This window comes from Cavia porcellus, unplaced genomic scaffold (genome assembly GCF_034190915.1).
Source record: "Cavia porcellus strain 051 isolate PalLab524CR breed Dunkin Hartley unplaced genomic scaffold, mCavPor4.1 scaffold_38, whole genome shotgun sequence".
NCBI classification, from domain to species: Eukaryota; Metazoa; Chordata; class Mammalia; order Rodentia; family Caviidae; genus Cavia; species Cavia porcellus.
The window spans coordinates 6,153,452-6,173,855 of NW_026947521.1; the positions used below are offsets into that span (position 1 = coordinate 6,153,452).

The window sequence follows — 20,404 nt, forward strand, 5'->3', positions numbered from 1 at the left end:
CAGCAACCAGGATATTTATCATCAGCGTCTTCACTGTTATGTTTAGTGGGTAAATATTTTATTGAAATTCTACCACCCACAGAAAAAAAAGGAAAGGCCAACATCACCATGTAAAGTGTGTTGTTCAAAGAAAAATAATAATGCAAAAAGAATTCAGATTAGATACTACTGTCCAGATTACATGTTGTGTTGTTATTGACTTTTAAAATATACCACATACAGAAAATTATTGAATAAACTTGATAAAATTGTTTTTATATTTGTTATCTTATAAAATCAATGAAAAAATATGCAATTATTGGTCATCCTGTATTTAAATAATTGCACTGGTAAGTGGTTAAAGAAATTCATTAGTTCCTGGAAGTGAAGAAAATTAGAAAAGAAATGGGCTAGGCAGAGGTTTGTGTAGTGATAAGCTTTGCTGTGTAACTAGGTGTGATTTTTTTACTTGCAAGTCAGCATTTCTCATAGTGTGTTCCAGGAAATACTTCTCAAAAGTGTATGGTTGACAGCTAATTTTTGAAATGCTGCCTGTTGATAACTACATGTATTGAATCAGAGCTCCGCCATGTACTAGAGCCCCGTGGACCCTCTCCCACAAAACATCTGAAACTGTCCCATGGAACATACTTTAGGAAACATTACCTTGCACGTCAGAGATGTTAGGTCTTTGCATAAACCTGTGGCTTTATTGTACAAGTTAGCATCAAAGTAAGATAGCATCAAAATAATCCACATTACTTCTTTACTGGAAATCTTTAGTATGAATACTTTGAATACTTTTTAAATTTCTTGCGTTTGCAGCATGACGAAAGCATTCGAAGGCACATGGAGCAAATTGAACAAAGAAAAGAAAAGGCTGCTGAGTTAAGCAGTGGGCGACATGCAAATACTGATTATGCTCCCAAGCTGACCCCTTACGAAAGAAAGAAGCAGTGTTCTCTCTGCAGTGTCCTCGTAGGTTCATATTAATATCATGGTGTTATAATTTATTACTAAAGTGTATGAAACCATAGAATATAATCTTCTAGTCTCTTTAAAACTCATATTAAGGCATCGCTGAGTGCCATGGATTTCTTTAATGATTCTGAATGAAAGTAAGTAGTCGTATAGGTAATGGGATTTAGAAATAGCAGTGCAAAATTCTACAGCATGCTGTTTTATTAAAATAGTTGATTACTTATTGAATGGTAGTTCAGGCCAAGAAAGGCAATATTTTTGATTCTACACTTGAACCTTAAACTTAGAAGAAATGATATCTGTTAGGCTGACTGTGATGAATGGCATTTCCCCTTTTGATCTTGCATCTTTTTCTAGAGATTCTTAGAATTACATGCTAAGGGAACTGTTTTTAGACCTACTATGTAAATAGTAAAGTGATCTTAATTCGCATATGGTTTATGCTGGACTAAATGTGTAATATCTAAAATTAGATTTAATGTTATGTTGATTTCATTTCTTTAATTTTTTGCTTTTAGATCTCTTCAGAGGTGTATCTTTTTAGCCACATTAAGGGGAAAAAACACCAGCAAGCCGTGAGAGAGAATAGCAGCATCCAAGGACGTGAGCTTTCAGATGAGGAAGTGGTGAGCTTTACTTCTGCTCATGTACAGTTTATTATCTGTCTGATTTTTTGTTATAAAGAATTGCTGTTTACACATATTTCTGTGATATTTAAAAGTATATGTAGTGCCTAAAAATTACTATACTGCAATATGCAAACATCATTTCACCACACATATTAATTTAAGAATTGTAGAAATAAAAATGTAATGGTGTTATTTATATAGTTTTTGCGCAAGAAAAAGTTAATATTTTGATATTTTAATAGTGCAAGACAGGAATTACTCAGTTATGTAGCTAATTTACTAGAAAGCAGTTAACAGTATGTTTTCCATGTAAGTGGCTAATTTTGAACCCATAAACTACTCAAAAATTTTTGGAAATGCATTATTTGTTCAACCTATTGTTATTGTGCATGTGGAATTTAGATTTGTGTCAACACATTTATAAACATTTTTTCTTTCAGTTATTACTTAGAATTGGATAGTATAGCTCAATAATCTATGAACTTGTTTTGTTATAATAGAGAATTTCTAAAGCTACCCAATGGGAAATTCACACTTTTCAAACATCTCTCAAGGTGCCCAGGAGAGATGACTCTGCATTCTGTTAAAACAGTTCCTTTGTGTAGGTGGATGTATCTGGTTAACTTTGTTCTGTAGGTATGGCATACATTAGTAAAATACAGAAATCTTAAATACATAGCTAATGAATTTTTACATATACATGCACTGATATACCACCACCAAATCACAGTTTAGGTAATTTCTTGCTCCCTAGATTTTGTGGCCTCTTCTGTTTATGTCCCCAAAAGGTAACTACTCTGACTTTTTACACCATTAGTCTGTCTTACCTGTTCTTGACTGTCATATAAATGGTGTCATAGGAATGTACTCTTTTATGTCTGATTTCGTTCATACTTAAATCTGTAAGACATTTCTGTTGTTTATGTTCAGCTGTAGTTGTTTTTCTTCGATTTTGTTGGTATTCCCACTGAATAAAATTGGGATTGTCAACTTTATAAATAAGGGCAAATATCATGGGAAGTTATGGAGCTTCTCAGTAGAAAGGTATAAGAAAGGACTTGTAAGAGTTTGTATTAGATGATTAAGGGGAGAGTCAGGTGACAAAACTTGACTCTGGATTGGGTGCTGTTGAGAAGCAGTAATTATGTAGCTGGTTTCTTAATAAATATTATCTAGACAATTAAGCTGCCATTTTCTCATGGATTGCTGAATATGAACTATGCTTGAGGGGAAATTGTACACCATTATTTGGGCTAACTTCTCTGTAAGTTCTTCCTTGGAGGAATTCTACCTCGAGTTCACATCACTTGACAGCTTTAAACTCCCAGTTCTGTCTTAGCTTGTGAAGTCTGACTTTCAGTTTCCATTATTCTCTGCTGTCAAAAATTAGCATCACCCCTTACAAAAAATTCCGGTTGAATGTAGAGTCCACTTCCTCTTCTTAGGGCTCAGACTCTTTCAAGTCTGCTGAAACCTTCATACCATTGTTTCAAACCTACGGCTACATCTTCCTATAATTGCTTTGCATCTTTTGTGCAACTTTTGGAATTGGAAAGTTAGTCCTGTGCAAGCCAGTTAGTTCACTGGAGCTGGAGTTAAAACTCTGTAGTATTTAATTCCTGTGTATGTGTGTTTGACATAACACTTGACGTGTAGTTAAGGTAAGGTCAACAGTTGAATTGAACTGAAAGGTTATACACATTGGGTTGAAGGTATCATGAGAATGGGGTTTAAACTTCTCTTTTGTATATACTTTTAATACACATAAAATGGAATGTGGAACTAATTATTTATTTGGGTTACCTCAAATAACTTTTCACCTTTTACTAAAATTGAGTATTTCAAGAGATTAATATGGAATTTTATTTTACGTCTTTCTTGATATCACTATTTTCTATCTGAAGTTGCTACATAGAACAAATCATCTGCTTACATGTTTTACTTTGAAAATACCTGAAAAATCAATTTTTGTATGTGGAAGAATTTGTGAAGATTACTGTCTTAAATAATTACAAGGTAGTTCCCATCAAAAGGAATCTCTTTCATTTATAAAAACTATTTGTAATTAGGATTTCTTAATCTAAAAGCTAAATATATAATTTAGAAAAAAATTACAAACTTCTATGCTATTATATAAACTGAAAAAAGTTTTGTGTATTTTTATTTTAATGAGAAAAGTAAGAAGGAAAGAATATCAAATTTAGGGACATTGAAAGAATGTGTGATAGTATCTCGTTTGTGTACCTATCATAATGATCTGATATTTAATCATTGTGGCTTGAAATTTGACTGATATATTCATTTTTGTATACTGTTTCAGTTCAAAGGAATTAAATTTTCATAAAGTCCTTAGTTAATTCATGTAGTTATTATTGGTGATAGCTCCTGCTCCCTGTAAAAATGTTCAGTATAGCATATGAGTTATGTGATATAGAAATGCTATTTTACATTGCTCACATGGAAGTTTCATTTTAATCAGTGAAGATATCTATAGTAAACACACATGTTCTACTTAAAGTTATTACTTGTCATTTGTGATGTCTTTCTATTATATATACCTTGTCTGTGACCTTTCTTCTTTGACATAAAAGATTTTATTTATATCACCTCTGACCTAATAAAATTGTGCCTTTGACCCTATGCACTTGACATGTCAGATAACTTACTCTTGATCTTTGACACATTTTACTTTAAGTCTGTTAAACATAAGAGGTGGCTACCAAATAAGAAAGCTTTATTGTTTTGTATTTTCATTGTAATTTAACTATGGAATTTTTCTAGTATTTCTTGAAATATCACAAAAGAACTGTTACATGTTTGATTTCCTCCCTTTAATCATGTTGCAGTTCAAATGATAAAATTATGTGAATTTTAATAGTCAAAAATGATTTCCAGGTATACATGTAAAATTTTAATTTTTGCATTAATTATTAGAGAAACAATAAAATTAATTCTGATGCTTGATTTTCTTGTGGCACAGTTTTCACACCAAGAAACTTATGGTATCTTTGATGCTATCAGAAGCTGATACTAAAGCAGCTGATAGTATTTTTGATGCTGAGTTACAAGAAATACTTTTCAAACCTGTGTGGAATATGAAGTTAAACAGTTGAGTTTCTTTTCAATTTTGAACCTGTGTATTTCTGTATCTGTGATTATGCTTTGCTTTAAAAGTGTGTTAATTGGCTCTGGTCATTAGACTATGTATATATTGAAAATTTTTTTACTTGAGTCTTGAGAAGCTCATGAACAAGATTTACATGAAAGATCTTAACTATAATTTATTGGGTACTTCCAACCAAATGTGATTTTGAAAATGCCAATTAGTGTTTCTCCCAGGGAAAAGCAAGCCAACTAAATGATGATAGAGAAACCAGAAATTTTAAATTAACAAAAATGTAAGGACATTACTATGTTTATTAAATTTAAGCTGACCTTTTTGGTCAGAGTGTGCTTGGTATTGAGGTGGAAATGTGTGGCAAGATTTTGTTCAGAATTGATGACACTCTGAGAAATAATGGCTAATTCCCTGTAGACATTAATTTCCTTACCTTTCTCACCAGTGTTTATAGAAGCAGAGAAGGCACGTCTATTGCATGACAAAAATCGCAAAACTTACAAAATTTTACAATCACGTAAGTTAGTTTTCTCTCAACATTGTTTTTAGGCTACAAAGTATTTCAGCATCAGCTCTTAATGTATTTAGCCCCATATTTCTGCCACCTAAATAAGGTGTTAACACTTTTATTTTCCTGTTTTTTTTTTTTTTTTTTTTTTTTGTATTTGGAAGGGTGGACTGGTACCAAATGTGGATGGTGAGACCAGGGATAGAGAATAAAGGTAAATATTTATTTTTGTGACATGAAGTCACAGATAGCCCTAAAACTTACGCAAAATGAAGTAGCTATAAAGATATTAAGGAACACAGAGAAAAATAATCAGTTAAAATGGTTGTCTCTGGCTGGGGAACAAGCTAAGAAACTGCTTTTTTAGACATCTTAAATTATGTGCATAGGTAGTGTTGCTAAAAGTAGAAGCATTAAAAAAAATGTGTCCTTGTTGCTCAGCAATCTTTTTCATTCTGTCTTAATCTGTGGTTAAAGTTAGATAAATGAATCCATCTGCATCAAAAAATGCCATTTTAGCACAACTGGATAACTGAGTCAATAGTACCCTTCATTTTTTACTCTTTGAATTTTTAAAAATTTGTGTGATGTCATTTGGTATCATTATAAGAAGCCAAATATTGGATTCTGTTTAAGGACCCTTTAACTTTATTGTTCATATAGATGTATATAGTCTTTAAAATGTTTCTAGAAGTAAGAAAATCCTAAATAATTCTAAAACAGGTAGTTTTAGAATTGTAGAACTCACCTGATACACACAGTTAAGGCGTGCAGTTTATTGTATTTTTTTTCCCAGTTTATTGTTAATATACTTTCAACTGTGTTAACTAGCTGAAAAATTTGGAGTGCAAAGTGAACCAGATAGTTAATTCAGTAAATTGGCATTTTAAGCTGAATAAAATTGACTTTATTTTACCTTGTATTCTTTTAATGTTCAATTTTAATTTAGTTTGTCAGTTTTTATAATCATGTTTTATCAAGTTAAGGAATTTTCCTTGTACTCCTGATTTTGTAAGATATTAAGCACAATAGACACTTTATTGGACTTTTCCTTCATCTAGTGATTGTTTTTTAAAAATTGTTTTAATAGTAGCAAAAAGCATTTTCCACAAAACTTAATTAGACAAAGGTTGCTTTTTCTTTCCTTATTAATTAGTTTTCCTAATTTTAAACTCATTTGGTGATTTTAAAAACTACATGAATTTGTTTTAGAATTATTTAGGGCTTTCTTATTTCAAGATTACATTAGCGTCACATATAAGCCAGCTAGTTTTTCATATTTTTGCTTTTATTCCAGGGAACCTGTTGCATAAAATAGAAATTATCTCTTCTTTGAAGGTTTTGGTTGTCAGTACAGTTGTATGCTCTTGATATGTGTCTTCGCAGTAGTTTTCTATTTTAGTGAAATACGCAAAACTTAAAATTTACCATCTTAATTTTTAAAGTTTTATTGTAGTATAATTGACAACTTGTATATATTTAAGGTGTAAAATATGATAATTCAATGTATGTGTATATTGCATAGTGTTACCACAAGTATGTATGTATGTATGTATCTTTGTGAAGCTATTGTGAATGAGATTGTTTTTCTGTTTTCTCAGTAACTTCATTATTGATGTATAGGAAAACAACCAACTTTTGTATGTTATTTATGTCTTGCTACTTTGCTGAACAGTTCTAAGAGACTTTGATAGACTCTAGTGTTTTCTAAGTATAGAATCACATTATTTGCCAACCAGAATAATTTGACTTTCTTTTTTATTTGTGTCCCTTTCATTTTTTTCTCTTATCTGGTTGCTGTACTGATTCCAGTACTATATTGAGTAAAAGTGGTATAAGTAGACAACCTCATCTTGTCCCTCATCTTGGAGAAAATACTTTTACATTTTCCCTATTTGGTATGGTATTGGCTATGGGTTTGTTCTATATTTTTATATTACATTGAATCATGCTCCTACACCTGATTTGTTCAGAGTATCATGCAGAGATGTTGAATTTTATCAGAACCTTTTTCTACATCTATAGATGATTATGAGTTTTATCCTTCATTATTTTTATGTGCTGTATTATGTTTATTAATTTAGATATGTTGAACTACCCTTGTATCCCTGCAGGGAAACCAACTTGATCATGGCGTGTAATTTTTTATAGTGATGTTGAATTTGCTTTGCTAGTACTTTTTTGAAGATTTTTCATCTAGGTTCATCAAGGATATTGATTTGTAGCTTTCTTTTTGTAATGTTCTTATCAGGTTCTGATAGGATAGTATTGTTGGCTTTGTAGAATGACTTTCGAAGGATTCTATCCTTTTCTAATTTATTAGAAGCATTGATTAGTTCTTCTTCAAAGGTCTGATAAAATTCAGCAGTGACTCCATCCAGTCCTGAGTTATTATTTGTTGGGAGACTATTACTGTTTCAGTCTTGTTGCTTTTTTTTTTTTTTTTATCTGTTTAGGTTATTATTGGAAGACTTTTTATTATTACTTCAATTTCATTGATTGTTATTGATGTTTTTTAATATCTTATTGCTTTAGTTTTTATAGGTTCTATGTTTCCAGAACTTTGTCCATTTTTTTCAGATTTATTGTCATATCCAATTTATTGTCATATTGTTTTTCAGAATACTTCCATTGTTCCTGTGAATTTCAGCTGTATCTGAAATTTTTCCCTTCTTGACTCTAATTTTATTTGGGTCTTCTCTATTTTTGCTCAGCTTAGCTAAAGGTTTGTCTATTTTATTTATATTTTCAAAGAACTAGCTTTTTGGTGTATTGGTCTTTTCTGTTGTTTTCTTCAGGCTCTATTTCATTTATTTCTGCTTGACGTTTCATTTCCTGCTACCGATTATGAATTAAGTTCTGATTTTTCAGGACCTTTAGAGTTAGGTTATTTACTTAGGATCTCTGTGTTTTAATATAGACATATTTGTAAACTTTCCTCTTAGTACTGCTTTCACTGTATCTCACAGATTGTAACATTGTTTCTAGTTTCGCCTGATTCAGTGAATTTTGAAATTTTTCCCTATTTCTTCACCCATTGCTTGCTCAAAAGTTTTATTTAATCTCCATGTGTTTGTATATTTTCTAACCTTTCTTTTGCTGTTAATTTGTAGTTTAATACCATTATAATCTGATAAGATGCAAGAAAGAATTTTATTTGATTCTGTGAAGGCTTGATTTTTGCCTAATTATTTGACCTATGGAAAAGTTCCATGTACTGACAAAAAAATGTATTCTGCAGCTGTTGGGTACAATTTGTGTAGATGTTTTCTAGGTTCATTTGATGTATAGTGTAATTTAACTGCTATGTTTCTATTTTCATATTTCAATCGATTGATGAGAGTGGGCTATTAAAAGTCACTCACCATTACTATCTTGGTGTCTTTCTGTCCATTTTGCCTGGTAGTGCTTGTAGTATAAAATTGGGTGCTCCAGTGTTCAGTTTTGCATATATTTATAATAATTATAACTTATTGGTTTATTGTTCCATTGATCAATATTTAGTGACCTTCTTTGTCTCTTCTGATTTTGGTTTCAAACCTGTTTCTCTTCTGCTGAGTTTTCCAGAAGTGATTTTTAATTTTCAGGTTATTTTCATTAACCACTGACAATTTGTTTTCACTCTCCCTTTTTAGTTATATTCCCTTTTAGTCATAGTATTTTCATTTCTTATCCTTTTATTTTATTTTATATACTCTCTTTGGTTTTCTCTGGATCTCTGTGAATAGCTTATGGATGGATTTTGTTCTGTTAGTCTTTTGCATGCTTCTTTTGTGGGGGGGGGAGTGTGAAATCCTTTCTTTTTTATTTTAAAAAGGGTAAAACTAAACAAAACAGAACAAAGCAGATCAGAAGAAAAAAATATAAGTGACACAGATTTCAAAGCAAGACAACAGGAGATCTGGAGATCTGCAGTGGCTACCAAAATGTCTCTTGTTTTCTTCTAAATAGTTGTCTATATCTTCACACACAATGAATTCATACAAAGAAAAATAGTATAAAACTGATCAGAACAGAGTAATGAAGGCATTACAAGCCTTCAACACCAGACAATAGGAAAAATCAACAATGGCTACCATAAAGTCTCTTGTTCTCTGCAAAATAGCTGTCCGTACTTTCATGTATGTTGAAATTAAATAATATAAAACATTAAAACTACTATGTACAAAGAATAAAATCATTACTGGATTTCACAGCATGATGACAGGAAATCAGCAATGAATACCATAATATCACTTTTATTTCAAAAGAGTGCTGTTCAAATCACCATGTGTAATACGATCAATTCTCAACTTTTTCTGAGAAGTTCTAGACATGTTTCACCTACATGTATATTTATCCTTTCTGCACCAGAGGGAAAAACAAAACAAAACAGATTACTAGGAAAATAAACAAAAAAAAACCCAAATAAATAACAATAGCAAATAGCAGCCCAAAATGATAACGATAATAAGACTTTCAAAACAAGGTGATAGGAGCGAACTAAGGCTGATATTTTATATAATGATCTTCAAGAGTTCCTCAGGTCACCAGATACAAACATGCAAAATTATTCCAATCCTATGAATGTTAACTGCTTTTTTCTACTAACTTAAAGAAATTGTAGCACAATCATCTTAGCTATCCTAAATGTGTGTATACAAATTTAGATATTTTCCCTTTTCTCTTACTTTTTCTTTTTCTGCCTTTTCCCTGAGATGATATTTTTTCCCTGTCTGAGCAGATTCTTACTCTTTCATTGTTTTTACTGAGGATTTTGTATCTTATGTACTCTTACCATTTATTACACTAGGGAGACAATATGGTATTTACACATGTGAGTTTGATTTATTTCACTCATGAGTATGGTCTCAAGTTGCATCCATTTACTTATAAAAATCTCAATGTGATCATTCTTTATAGCTCAGTAGTACTCCATTGTATAAAAGTACCACATATTTTTTTATCCATTCCTCAGTTGATAGGCATTTAGGTTGTTTCCAAGATCTGGCTATTATGAATTGTGCTGTTATAAACATGGATGTATCTCTATCACTGTGATATGATGTTTTCAGTTCTTCTGGGAATGTACCCAGAAGTGGAATAGCTGAGTCAAAAGGGACTTCCAATCCCAGATTTTTGAGGAACCTCCAGACTGACCTCCACAGTGGTTGCACCAGTCTACACTCCCACCAATAGTGCAAAAGAGTTCCTTTTCCCCTGCAGCCTCTCCAGCATTTATTGTTGGTAGTTTTCTTGATCCTGACCATTCTTTCTGGAGTGAGATGGAACTTCAGTGTGGTTTTAATTTGCATTTCTCTAATGACCAATGATGCTGAACATTTTTTCATGTATTTATTTGTCATTTGTATTTCTTTATCCAAGAACCGTGTATTCATCTCAGATGCCCATTTTTGGATTGGGTTTTTAAATTTCGAGGTCTGATTTTTTAAAATTCTTTATAGTTTCTAGACAGAAGTCCTTTGTCTGAGGGACAGTTGACTAAGATTTTTTCAAAATTCAGGAGTTTCCTTTTTACTCTGTTGGAGATTTCTTTCGGCATACAAAAACTTTTTAATAAGACGAGATCCCAGTTACTGATTCTGGGAAGTATTTCCTGTGCAGTTTGATTTTTGTTCATGAAATCTGTACCTACCCCTATGTCTTCAAAATTACCTACTTTGTCTTCTAGCAGATTGGTGTTTGTTATAGATTAAAATCTGGTGGTCAACTTAATGCCAGTAGAATTAAATCACCATGGTGCTGAGTGTAGATGTTCTACCTGAGGAAACTTGCTAGCATAAATAGAGACGTGGGAAGGAGAAGGGAGGCGTTGAGGTGTTGAGGCATTGTGGGTTCTCCTAAGTGTTGCTGTTTGAGCCATTGGTTCTCCTAGAGAAGCTCTGGTACTTATATTGAGCATTGCTTCCTGGCTCTGGAGCGAAAGATGTGTGTCATTTAATCTCCAAGATGAACTTGTCACACTGGTTTCCTGGCATTTACTCAACTGTACTTATTGTTGGAGGAGCTCAGGACCTCTGTGTCGCTGAGGATGGCTGCAGTGCTTTTCAGGACAGCCCTAGTCTTTGTTTTGAGAATGATTTCTCAACTCCAGTATAGAACCCTCAACCTATCAGCACAGCTCCTTCACCCTGTTGGCATAGACTTCCTAGTTTCCACCTTTGGGCCTTCCCAGCATGGATCCATAAAAGAGACTGGTGTGAGTCCCTCTTGTGGGCTGTCCACATCCAGCTGGACTCGTGGAGGCATTGTCATGAGCTCTGGGTATTCAACTGGACTCATATGGAACATTGCTGTGGGATTCAGGCCCTTGGCTAAATATCCTATGTGTTTGGTGTTGTGGATACATTTACTGCATTCTCTTGTGTTAACTCTGGGTAACCATCATAAAATAATATTATAAACTCCATATCCTGATTTTAATTGTTCTGTGCACAACCCCTGATTACAACATTGTTTCTGTTTTAGTATTTAGATCTTTGATCCATTTTGACTTTAGCTTAGTACATGGTGATAGGCATGGGTCTAGTTTTACTTTTTGGCTTATGGAGAGCCAATTTTTCCAGCACTATTTATTAAAGACACCACCTTTCCTCCAGTGAATGTGTTTGGCACCTTTATCAAGGATAAGGTGGATGAGTGTATTTGTAGTTGTAGTTATATCTTCTAATCTATTCCACTGATCTTCAGGTCTGTTTTTACTCCAGCATCATACTGATTTTATTATAGTAGCTTTGTAGTATAGCTTCGAGTCAGGGACTGTGATGCTTCCTGCCTTGCCTTTGTTGCTTAGAATTGCCTTTGCTGTTCTAGGTCTTTTCTGGCTCCAGATGAATTTTAAGAGTGATTTCTCTAGATCTTTGAGGTATGCTAGTGGTATTTTGATTGTGATTGCTTTGAATTTGTATAACAATATTGGGAGGATGACCATTTTCACAATATTTGTTCTTCCTATCCATGAACAAGGAATGTCTTCCCATTTTCAGAGATCCTCTTCAATTTCTTTTCTCAGGGTATTATAATTTTCTCTGAATAGATCTTTTACTTCTTTTGTTAGATTGATTCCAAAGTATTTCATTTTTTAGGATGCTATTGTGAAAGGTATCCCTTATTTCTCTGTTAGTAAGTTGTTAGTTGCATATAGGAATGCTATTGATTTTTGAGTGTAGACTTTGTATCTGGCTACATTACTGAATTTAGTTATTATATCTAGGAGTCTTTCAGTGGAATTTGGGGGATCTTCTATGTAGAGTATCATTTCATCTGCAAATAATGATAATTTAACTTCTTCTTTTCCTATCTTTACCACTTTTATTTCTCTCTCTTGTCTAATTGCTCTGGCTAGTATTTTCAGTACTATATGGAATAGGAATGGTAATAAAGGATATCCTTGTCTTGTTCCTGATTTTGGAGTAAAGGCTTTTGGTTTTTGGCCATTTAGTATGATGCTGGCTCTTTGTTTGTCATAGATGGCTTTTATTATATTGAGGTAAAGACCATCTCTTCCAGTTTTCTGTAAGGTTCTTACCATGAATGAATGTTGGCCCTTATCAAAGCTTTTTCTGTATCTATGGAAATGATCATGTGATTTTTATTTTTGGCTCTACTGATATGATGGATTAAATTTATTAATTTGCATATGTTGAACCCTCCCTGCATGCCTGGGATAAATCCCACTTGGCCATGGTGTATAATCTTCTTGATGTTTTTGCTACATTCTGTTTGTCCATATTTTATTGAGAATTTTTGCATCTATGTTCATTAGGGAGACTGGCCTGTAGTTCTCTTTTTTGGTTGGGTCTTTCTCTGGTTTTGGTGTTAGAGTAATATGTACTTGTAGAAACAAGTTAGGGAGAATTACTTCCCTTTCAATTTCATTGAACAGTTTGAGGAGTGTTGGCATTAAGTCTTTTGTGAATTTCTTGTAAAATTCCACAGTGAATCCATCTGGACCTGGGCTTTTCTTTGTTGGTAAGGTTTTAATTACATTTTCAATTTCATTATTTGAAATTGGCTTACTCAGTAGTTTTATATCTTCTTGATCCAGCTTTGGTAGTTCATGTATTTCTAGGTATCTGTCCATTTCTTCTGTGTTATCAAGCCTATGAGACTAGAGGTTTTCGAAGTAGGTATTGATGATCTTCTGTATTTCTACAAGCTCTGTAATGATATCACCCTTTTCATTCCTGATTGCATGAATTGCAGTTTTTCCTTTTCTTTTTAAAATAAGGTTGGCTAGAAGCTTATTAATATTATTTATTCCTTTAAATAACCAACTATTTGATTCATTGATTCTTTGTATTGTTTTCTTAGTTTGTATTCATTTCTGCTCTGATCTTTATCATTTCCTCCCTTGTTTTGGCTTTGTGCTTGACTTGCTCTTCTTTTCCTAGATGTTTAAGGTGTAGCGTCAGGTTGCTTATTTGTGTTTTTTCTGTTTTTCTGATATGGGAATTCATAATAAATTTTCCTCTGAGCCATGCTTTTGTTGCATCCCACAGGTTCTGGTAAGTTGTATTTGTATTTTTATTTGCTTGTAGATATTGTTTAATTTCCTCTGTGACCCACTGATTGCTCAGGAGTCTGTTATTCAATTTCCATGTGTTTGTGGGGTTTTTGCGGTTGCTTTTGTCATTAATTTCAAGTTTCATGGCACTATGATCCAATAACATGCATAGCGTAATTTCAGTTCTTTTCCATTTACTTAAGCTTGTCCTGTGGGTCAGGATATGGTCTGTTTTAAAGAATATCCCATGTGATGTTGAGAAAAATGTATATTCTGATGTTGTGGAGTGGAACACTTTGTATATATCCACCAAGTCCATTTATTCACTGGTGTGATTCAGTTCTGTTATTTCTTTGCCGATTTTCTGTCTAGTTGAGCTTTCTCTGTGTGTCAATGGAGTGTTAAGATCTCCTGTCATAATTATTTTATTGCTTACTTAATTTTTCATTTCTGTTAATATTTGTTTTGTATAGCTGCATGCTCCCTACTTTGGTGCATATTTATTTAAGATTGTTATTTCTTCCTCTTGAAGTTTTCCCCTAACTAGTATGTAGTGACTTTCTTTTTCTCTTTTGATCATTCTTGGTTTGAAGTTCACATTGTCTGCAAAAAGGATAGCTACCCCTGCTTTTTTTGGAGGGGATCCTGTTGCATGGGATCTTCTTTTCCATCCATTAACTTTTAGTCTATGAGTTTTCTTTTGGGTTAGATGGATTTTTTGCATACAGCATATGGTTGGATATTGTTTCTTGATCCATTCTGCCAGTATGTTTCTTTAATTGGTGAATTGAGGCCATTTATATTGTTATAATTATAATATATATTGGTTTATTTTTTACCTGTTATCTTTCTGATATTGATTCTTTACCTATCCCCTCTGTTTGTTTGCCTTGTTTAGTGGTTTTTCCCTATGTCTATCTAGAATGTCTTTCAGTATTTTTCTCAAGGTTGCTTTGTTAGTCATGAAGTTTTTCAGCTGTTCTTTGTTGTGGAAGTATTTTATTTCCTCATCAATTTTTTTTAAAATTTTATTTAAGGAGAAAAAAAAAGCAGAGAAAGGGTACAAGTTATACAGATTTACAGAAAAAAAATAAACAGTAGGAAATCACTAGTTAATGGATTACATATTGTCATCTTAGAAATAATTGTTCAAGTCACAAAATTAAAGCTTGTAAAGTGGACTTAACAACAATGATACTGCAAACAGATCTGTTCAATGATCCAATAAAACTCAGTGATATCATTTTCTATCTTATACACTTAAATATACATGCAGTTATATAGTTTAGAGCACTTTCTTTTCCTCTCTTTTGTACAATGACTATTACACATTTTGGGTTTCATTGCTCCCACGGTTCTTATTACTTTTTTGGAAGAGAGTAAAATCAAATGTGACATAACAGAACAGAGTCAGTCAAATCAAAAGGCTGGACATAATAGATGATGTAAAAACATAATACAAGGTGATCAACAATGGTTACCATAATGCCTCCCGCTATCTCTAATAGAATTGCCTATATCATTAGTTATAATAAAATTGAACAAAACAGTACATCCAAAACATTGGATACATTGTAGGTCTTCAAAAGTAGATAAAAGTCAATGAGAATGAGCGTCATAATGAATCTCATTATCTTCACAGCTGTTGCCTAAACTTTTGAACCTGATACTATCCAGCAAAACAGAATAGGGGAACATCAGTCAAAAACAAGATGGTGAGAGTAATACAGAGCTTTAAATCGAGATAATGGAAAGTCAAAGTGGGTTACTATAATATATCCTGCTATTTTTATTTATTTTTCCCTTAATTAAAAGGATAAAAATAAAAAAGTAAATAATGGATTGGAGATTGAGATAAAAGAGGACATAACAGCAAAACAGCGCAGATCAAAACATAACCATTTAAGCAGAATAGTGTTTCACCACCAGATAATCCTGACATAAAAGTAGTTACCATATTGTCTCTTTCCTTGAAATCCTTGAGTACAACTTCGTATACTATAGCATTAAATATATCAAAACAATGTAAAACCATTTAAGAGAATGACAGCATTACAGGGTATTTAGAATCGACTAACAGCAAATGAACAATGGTTTCTGTATAATCTCCTTGTCTTTAAAAGGTTTTTGCTTATACTCTCGTACATAATAAAATCCAATAAGATACAACCTATTTAGACCAATGGAGACAGAAGAACAAAAGCTTAATGAGACTTCAAAACAAGATGATACTAAATCAGTATTACCTATTAAGATGTCGTTTTCTCCAAAATAGCTGTTCCTATCATCCAATCTTCTCTGCCTCATTTCTGTTGAGCTCTTTTTCTGTTAGTAGCTGTCAGTTTGTCTTCTTCATTTTGTTCTCTGCTCCATTCGTTGTGGCCTCCCCGCCACTATTTCTGGATTCTTTGTATTTTTATTTTTTTAGAATATCCTGCAATACTCTCTGTAGAGTTGAATTGGTGGTTGCAAATTCCCCCAGTTCCTCTTTATCCTGGAAGCACCTTGTTTTTCCATCAATTTCCAGGGACAGTTGTGCAGGATATCTCAATCTTGGCTGGAGATTATTATCTTTCAAAGCTTGAATTATTTCCCCCCACGCTCTTCGTGATTTGATGGTTTGTGCAGAGAAATCTGCTGTAATTCTGATGGGTGTTCCCTTGTAAGTGGTCTGTTTCTTGTCTCTGACAGCTTTTAATATTCTGTTCTTGTATTGAATTTCTGGAATTTTTATTATTATATGTCTGGGTGTTGCTCTGTTTGGGTTGTAGGTAGCTGGGGTCCTGTATGCCTCATACATCTGAGTATCTTTACCTTTTGCTAAATTAGGGAAATTCTGTTGAATTATTTCTGTGAATAGCTTTTGTAGTTCATTTGTTTGTGTCCCTACTTCTTCTTTTATGTTCTTAATCCTTAAGTTATGGATCCTCTTATCATCTTCTTGTCTTTGTATTATTGCTGTTTGTTTCTTTGTTATTTTTAAGAAGTTTTTCATTTCATTCTCCCATATTACAAATCTGCCCTCCAGTTCAGATAGTCTGTCCTTAGTTTCTTTCAAGCTGTTATGCCAGTTTTCGATAGACTTCTTAGTTTCTTGGTAGTCCCTTTGAACCTGCTTCACGTATTCTATGCTTTCTCTGTTTTCTCCATCAAACAATTCTCCCCTCTTTTTCTGTTCTTCCATTCCACCATCTGTTTTTTTCTTGGGTGGTGCTTAGCATTTCTCTAACTATTCTGCATACTTCTAGCTTCAGGTCATTGATAACTTCATTCCTGAACTGATCTATGAGGCTCTCTATATGGTGCTTTATGTCTATTGGTGCGGTGTCCGCTATTACCTGTTTCTCAGAATTGGGGGCCGAGGAGCCTTTCTTGTTGCTGCCTCTTCCCATATTCTCTGTTCCTTATATATGCAAGCTTATATAGGAGGCCCAGCTTCTCACCCTGTCAGCCACAGCCTGATCGAATTGCACCGGTTAGGTGTTCCTGCCCACCGCAGCACACCAGGAAGTTCCAGACCAGGCAGCCTACACGGGGCCTGCCCCTCCCGGCCACCATCAGGCTCTGGGATCTGGGTTGGGTAGCCTACTGGGTCCGCCAGCAGTGTCATGTAGGCTAGGCACTTTTCACCAATCCCGCCTGAGAGGGGGATGTGTGGCTGAAGTTGCCACCGCACCCTGCTCCCGCAGGACTGCCCGGGCCCAGAATATCCTCCGCTGCAGTCAAACTGTGGTAGAGTGTCAGTTTCTCTCACTCACCTCACCACAAGTCAGTGCACGCCTCCCTGCCCGTCCTGTTTTCGACTCTGTTCGCAGATTCCCATTCTCAGAGCTTCCGCGCGTCTCTCTCCTTGCCAAGCTGGTGTAGAGGCAGCCGCCGCGTGGCGGGAAACCCAAATCGCGGCTTCCAATGGCGCAGGCTCCAGCCTCCACACTGAGGCTTTTCTGTTCCTGTTTTAGCACCAGGACTGCATTCCAAGTTGGTTTCTCTCAGCCCAGTTGGTTCCTGAGTCAGCAGAGCATATTTCCACTGGCTTATGTCTCCTTACTCCGCACCCTTCCTGACTTCTGAGCCGAGCCTTTCAGAGAGCCTCCATAGTAGCTGTTATCTGTCCGCCATGTTCTCCCGGAACTCTTCCTCATCAATTTTGAAAGAGTTTTGCAGGGTACATCAGTCTGGGATTGAGGTCATTTTCCTTTAGGATCTGATATACTTCACTCCATGTTCTTCTTGACTTCATTGTTTGTGTTGAGAACTCTGCTGTGATTCTGATAGGCTTTCCTTTGTAGGTGATCTGTCTCGTCTGTCTACCAACTTCTAATATTCTGTTCTTATGTTGGATTTCTGGGATGTTGATTATTATATGTCTGGGTGTAGTTTTATTTTTGTTATGGCTATTTGGAGATCTATGTGCTTCACTGATCTGTTTCTCAGTTTCCATTCTTACGTTTGGGAAATTTTCAGCTATTCTGTTGATTGCATTTGTGTTGTCACCTTCTTTCATTTATACCTATCAATCTTTTTTTTTTTGTCTTTTTCCTTTCTATCGGTACTCATGACTGCCTGCTTCCAAGGCACGTGCTTATGACGCTGAGCTAAACCTCTAGCCCCATACCTATCAATCTTATGTTGTTTTTCTTTGCATCATCTTGCAGCTGTTGAATTTTTGTTTCCTGATTTGTTGTTATTTTAAAAAGATCTTTCCATTCCTCTTCAGTAGCTGCAATCTTGTCTTCAAGGTCTGAAAGTCTATCTTCACTTTCACTGAGATGGTTTTGCCAACTTTCAATGGATTTTTTGATTTCCTGTATATCTCTTTGAATCTGTTTCATGCATTCTGTGTCTTTTATTGTTTGTTCAGGGTTTCCGTCTTTTTGCATTGTTTCTCTGATTTTTTAAATATGCCTTGTTTAAATGTGTTTAGCATTTCTTTCATTACATTTATCCTTTTTTCTTTTACCTGGGAAATTATTTCTGATCTGAGTTCTTTTATAGCTTTCCAGAGTTCTTTGTTTGCTTCAGTTGCTATCATTTCAGGCATTTTAGGTATATGGCTTACATTTTCTTCTTTGTCCTTGTTTACTAGGCTTGCTTGGGATGAACTGGAGGTTTGAGATTGCATTTTGCTCTTTTGTTTTTTCACCTTCCTATATTCCCTTAGGGAAGCCAAAGGCAAGGTTTCAGTTGTTTCTTGGGTTTAGAATATCTATCCCTATTGCAGGGAGTTTCCCCATTTGAGTGGAAGTTCTTACACAGACCTTATCATATTGCTCCAGCTACTTGAGGTCACTGGGTGGGGCCTTGCCAGTTGGCAAACAAAGTGCCAAAGCTTCCTTGTGGGCTGGATAGCCCTATGTGCACTTTGGGCTCACCAGGCTGAAAGCAGGCAACTGCAGGCTGCTTGGGAGTCTCTGGGCGGGCCTGGATAGCCCAGAGAGACCTCCAGGTATTTCCTCCTGTGATGTGAGAGGCTGGGCAGGGCTTTACTAGTCTCAGAGCTAAGGCCTAAAGCTTCCCCATGGGCTGGAGAGTGCTGTGCACATTTTCGGCGTGTGAAATGCAGGCAGTTTCTGGCTGCTAGGGAGTCACTAGGCAGGGCTTTTTTTTTTTTTTTTGGTATTGGAAATTGAATTTATGACCTTGTACTTGCCAGGCAGGCACTCATGTGTATCTGTCCTTTAATTGAGGTTTTTTTAAAAAAAAAAACATATATAGTATTGTAATGTGTCATACAATGTTATTTTCATTGCAGTATGTCTTACTGTAAGAAATTTGAAAATTGGGCAATTTATTTTATTTGAAGCTTTAGGAACAAAGTTTTCTTGGAAATTTGTTGTTTTTAAAGAGCACTGAAGTACTATATAACTGTCATTCTTTAAGTTGTCTTACTGTTAGTTACACAATTTAGTAGGTGTTGACACATGCATGCACCCATGAGAATATCACCATGATCAAGATAGTGAACACATCTTTTTCTTCAAAAGTTGCCTCAACACGTCATTGCTGTTATTGTCTAATTGTTCTCTGAATTTTTTGAGAGAAGGATTTTTAAATCTTTGACCTTAATCATCTATTTCTATTGTCAGTTTTATTAACCTTTGTTTCACATAACTTCAAACTTCATTGTTAGGTGTATAAATGCCAAAGATTATGTTCTTCTGGGTAATTGACCTTCTCACTATTATGAAATGATCTTTGTTATACCTGGTAATGTTCTTTCCTTTAAAATCTGCCTTGTCTAACATGAATATAGTAAACACCCTTGTTTTTCCTCTCGTGTCCCAGTGGTGTACATTTTTCTATATTCTTTTCAGTGTAACACAGAGGCTTGAGTGCCATGGTTATGATGTGATACAACTGACCCTTCACGTGCCTGTTACTCAGTGCTGGGGAAGGCGCCTGATGCTGAGGAGGACTACCTCTGACCACTGTCCCCCTTAAGATTGGTTTGAAAGGTGATGTTATTTGTGATAGATAGCACTATTGTTGCTTGCTTCTTGAAATTATTTCTAAGGGTGAACCTGGTGGTAACCCAGGTTATTGCATTTGAAATCTGAGTATTCTGTGAAAAAAAATCCTTTTATTCCAATCTGTTTCGATCAGTTGAATGATTTCCAGTTGCAATGATGGGCTCAGGCCTATCTTGTTTGTCACAGCATGATAAATTAATAAGCAGTTGAACT

The 20,404-nt window shown here is 34.5% G+C and overlaps 1 protein-coding gene across 10 annotated transcripts in view; it reads left to right on the forward strand.

Moving 5' to 3' along the window:
• Scaper (S-phase cyclin A associated protein in the ER) overlaps positions 1–20,404 on the forward strand; it is a 394,758-nt gene that overhangs the window by 131,858 nt on the left and 242,496 nt on the right. For all 10 annotated transcript variants that reach the window (XM_063243413.1, XM_063243412.1, XM_063243407.1 and 7 more), the window contains 2 exons: positions 805–957; positions 1,479–1,586. In XM_063243413.1, coding sequence (XP_063099483.1) covers positions 805–957; positions 1,479–1,586 — 261 coding nt within the window. The remainder of the gene's footprint in view (positions 1–804; positions 958–1,478; positions 1,587–20,404) is intronic.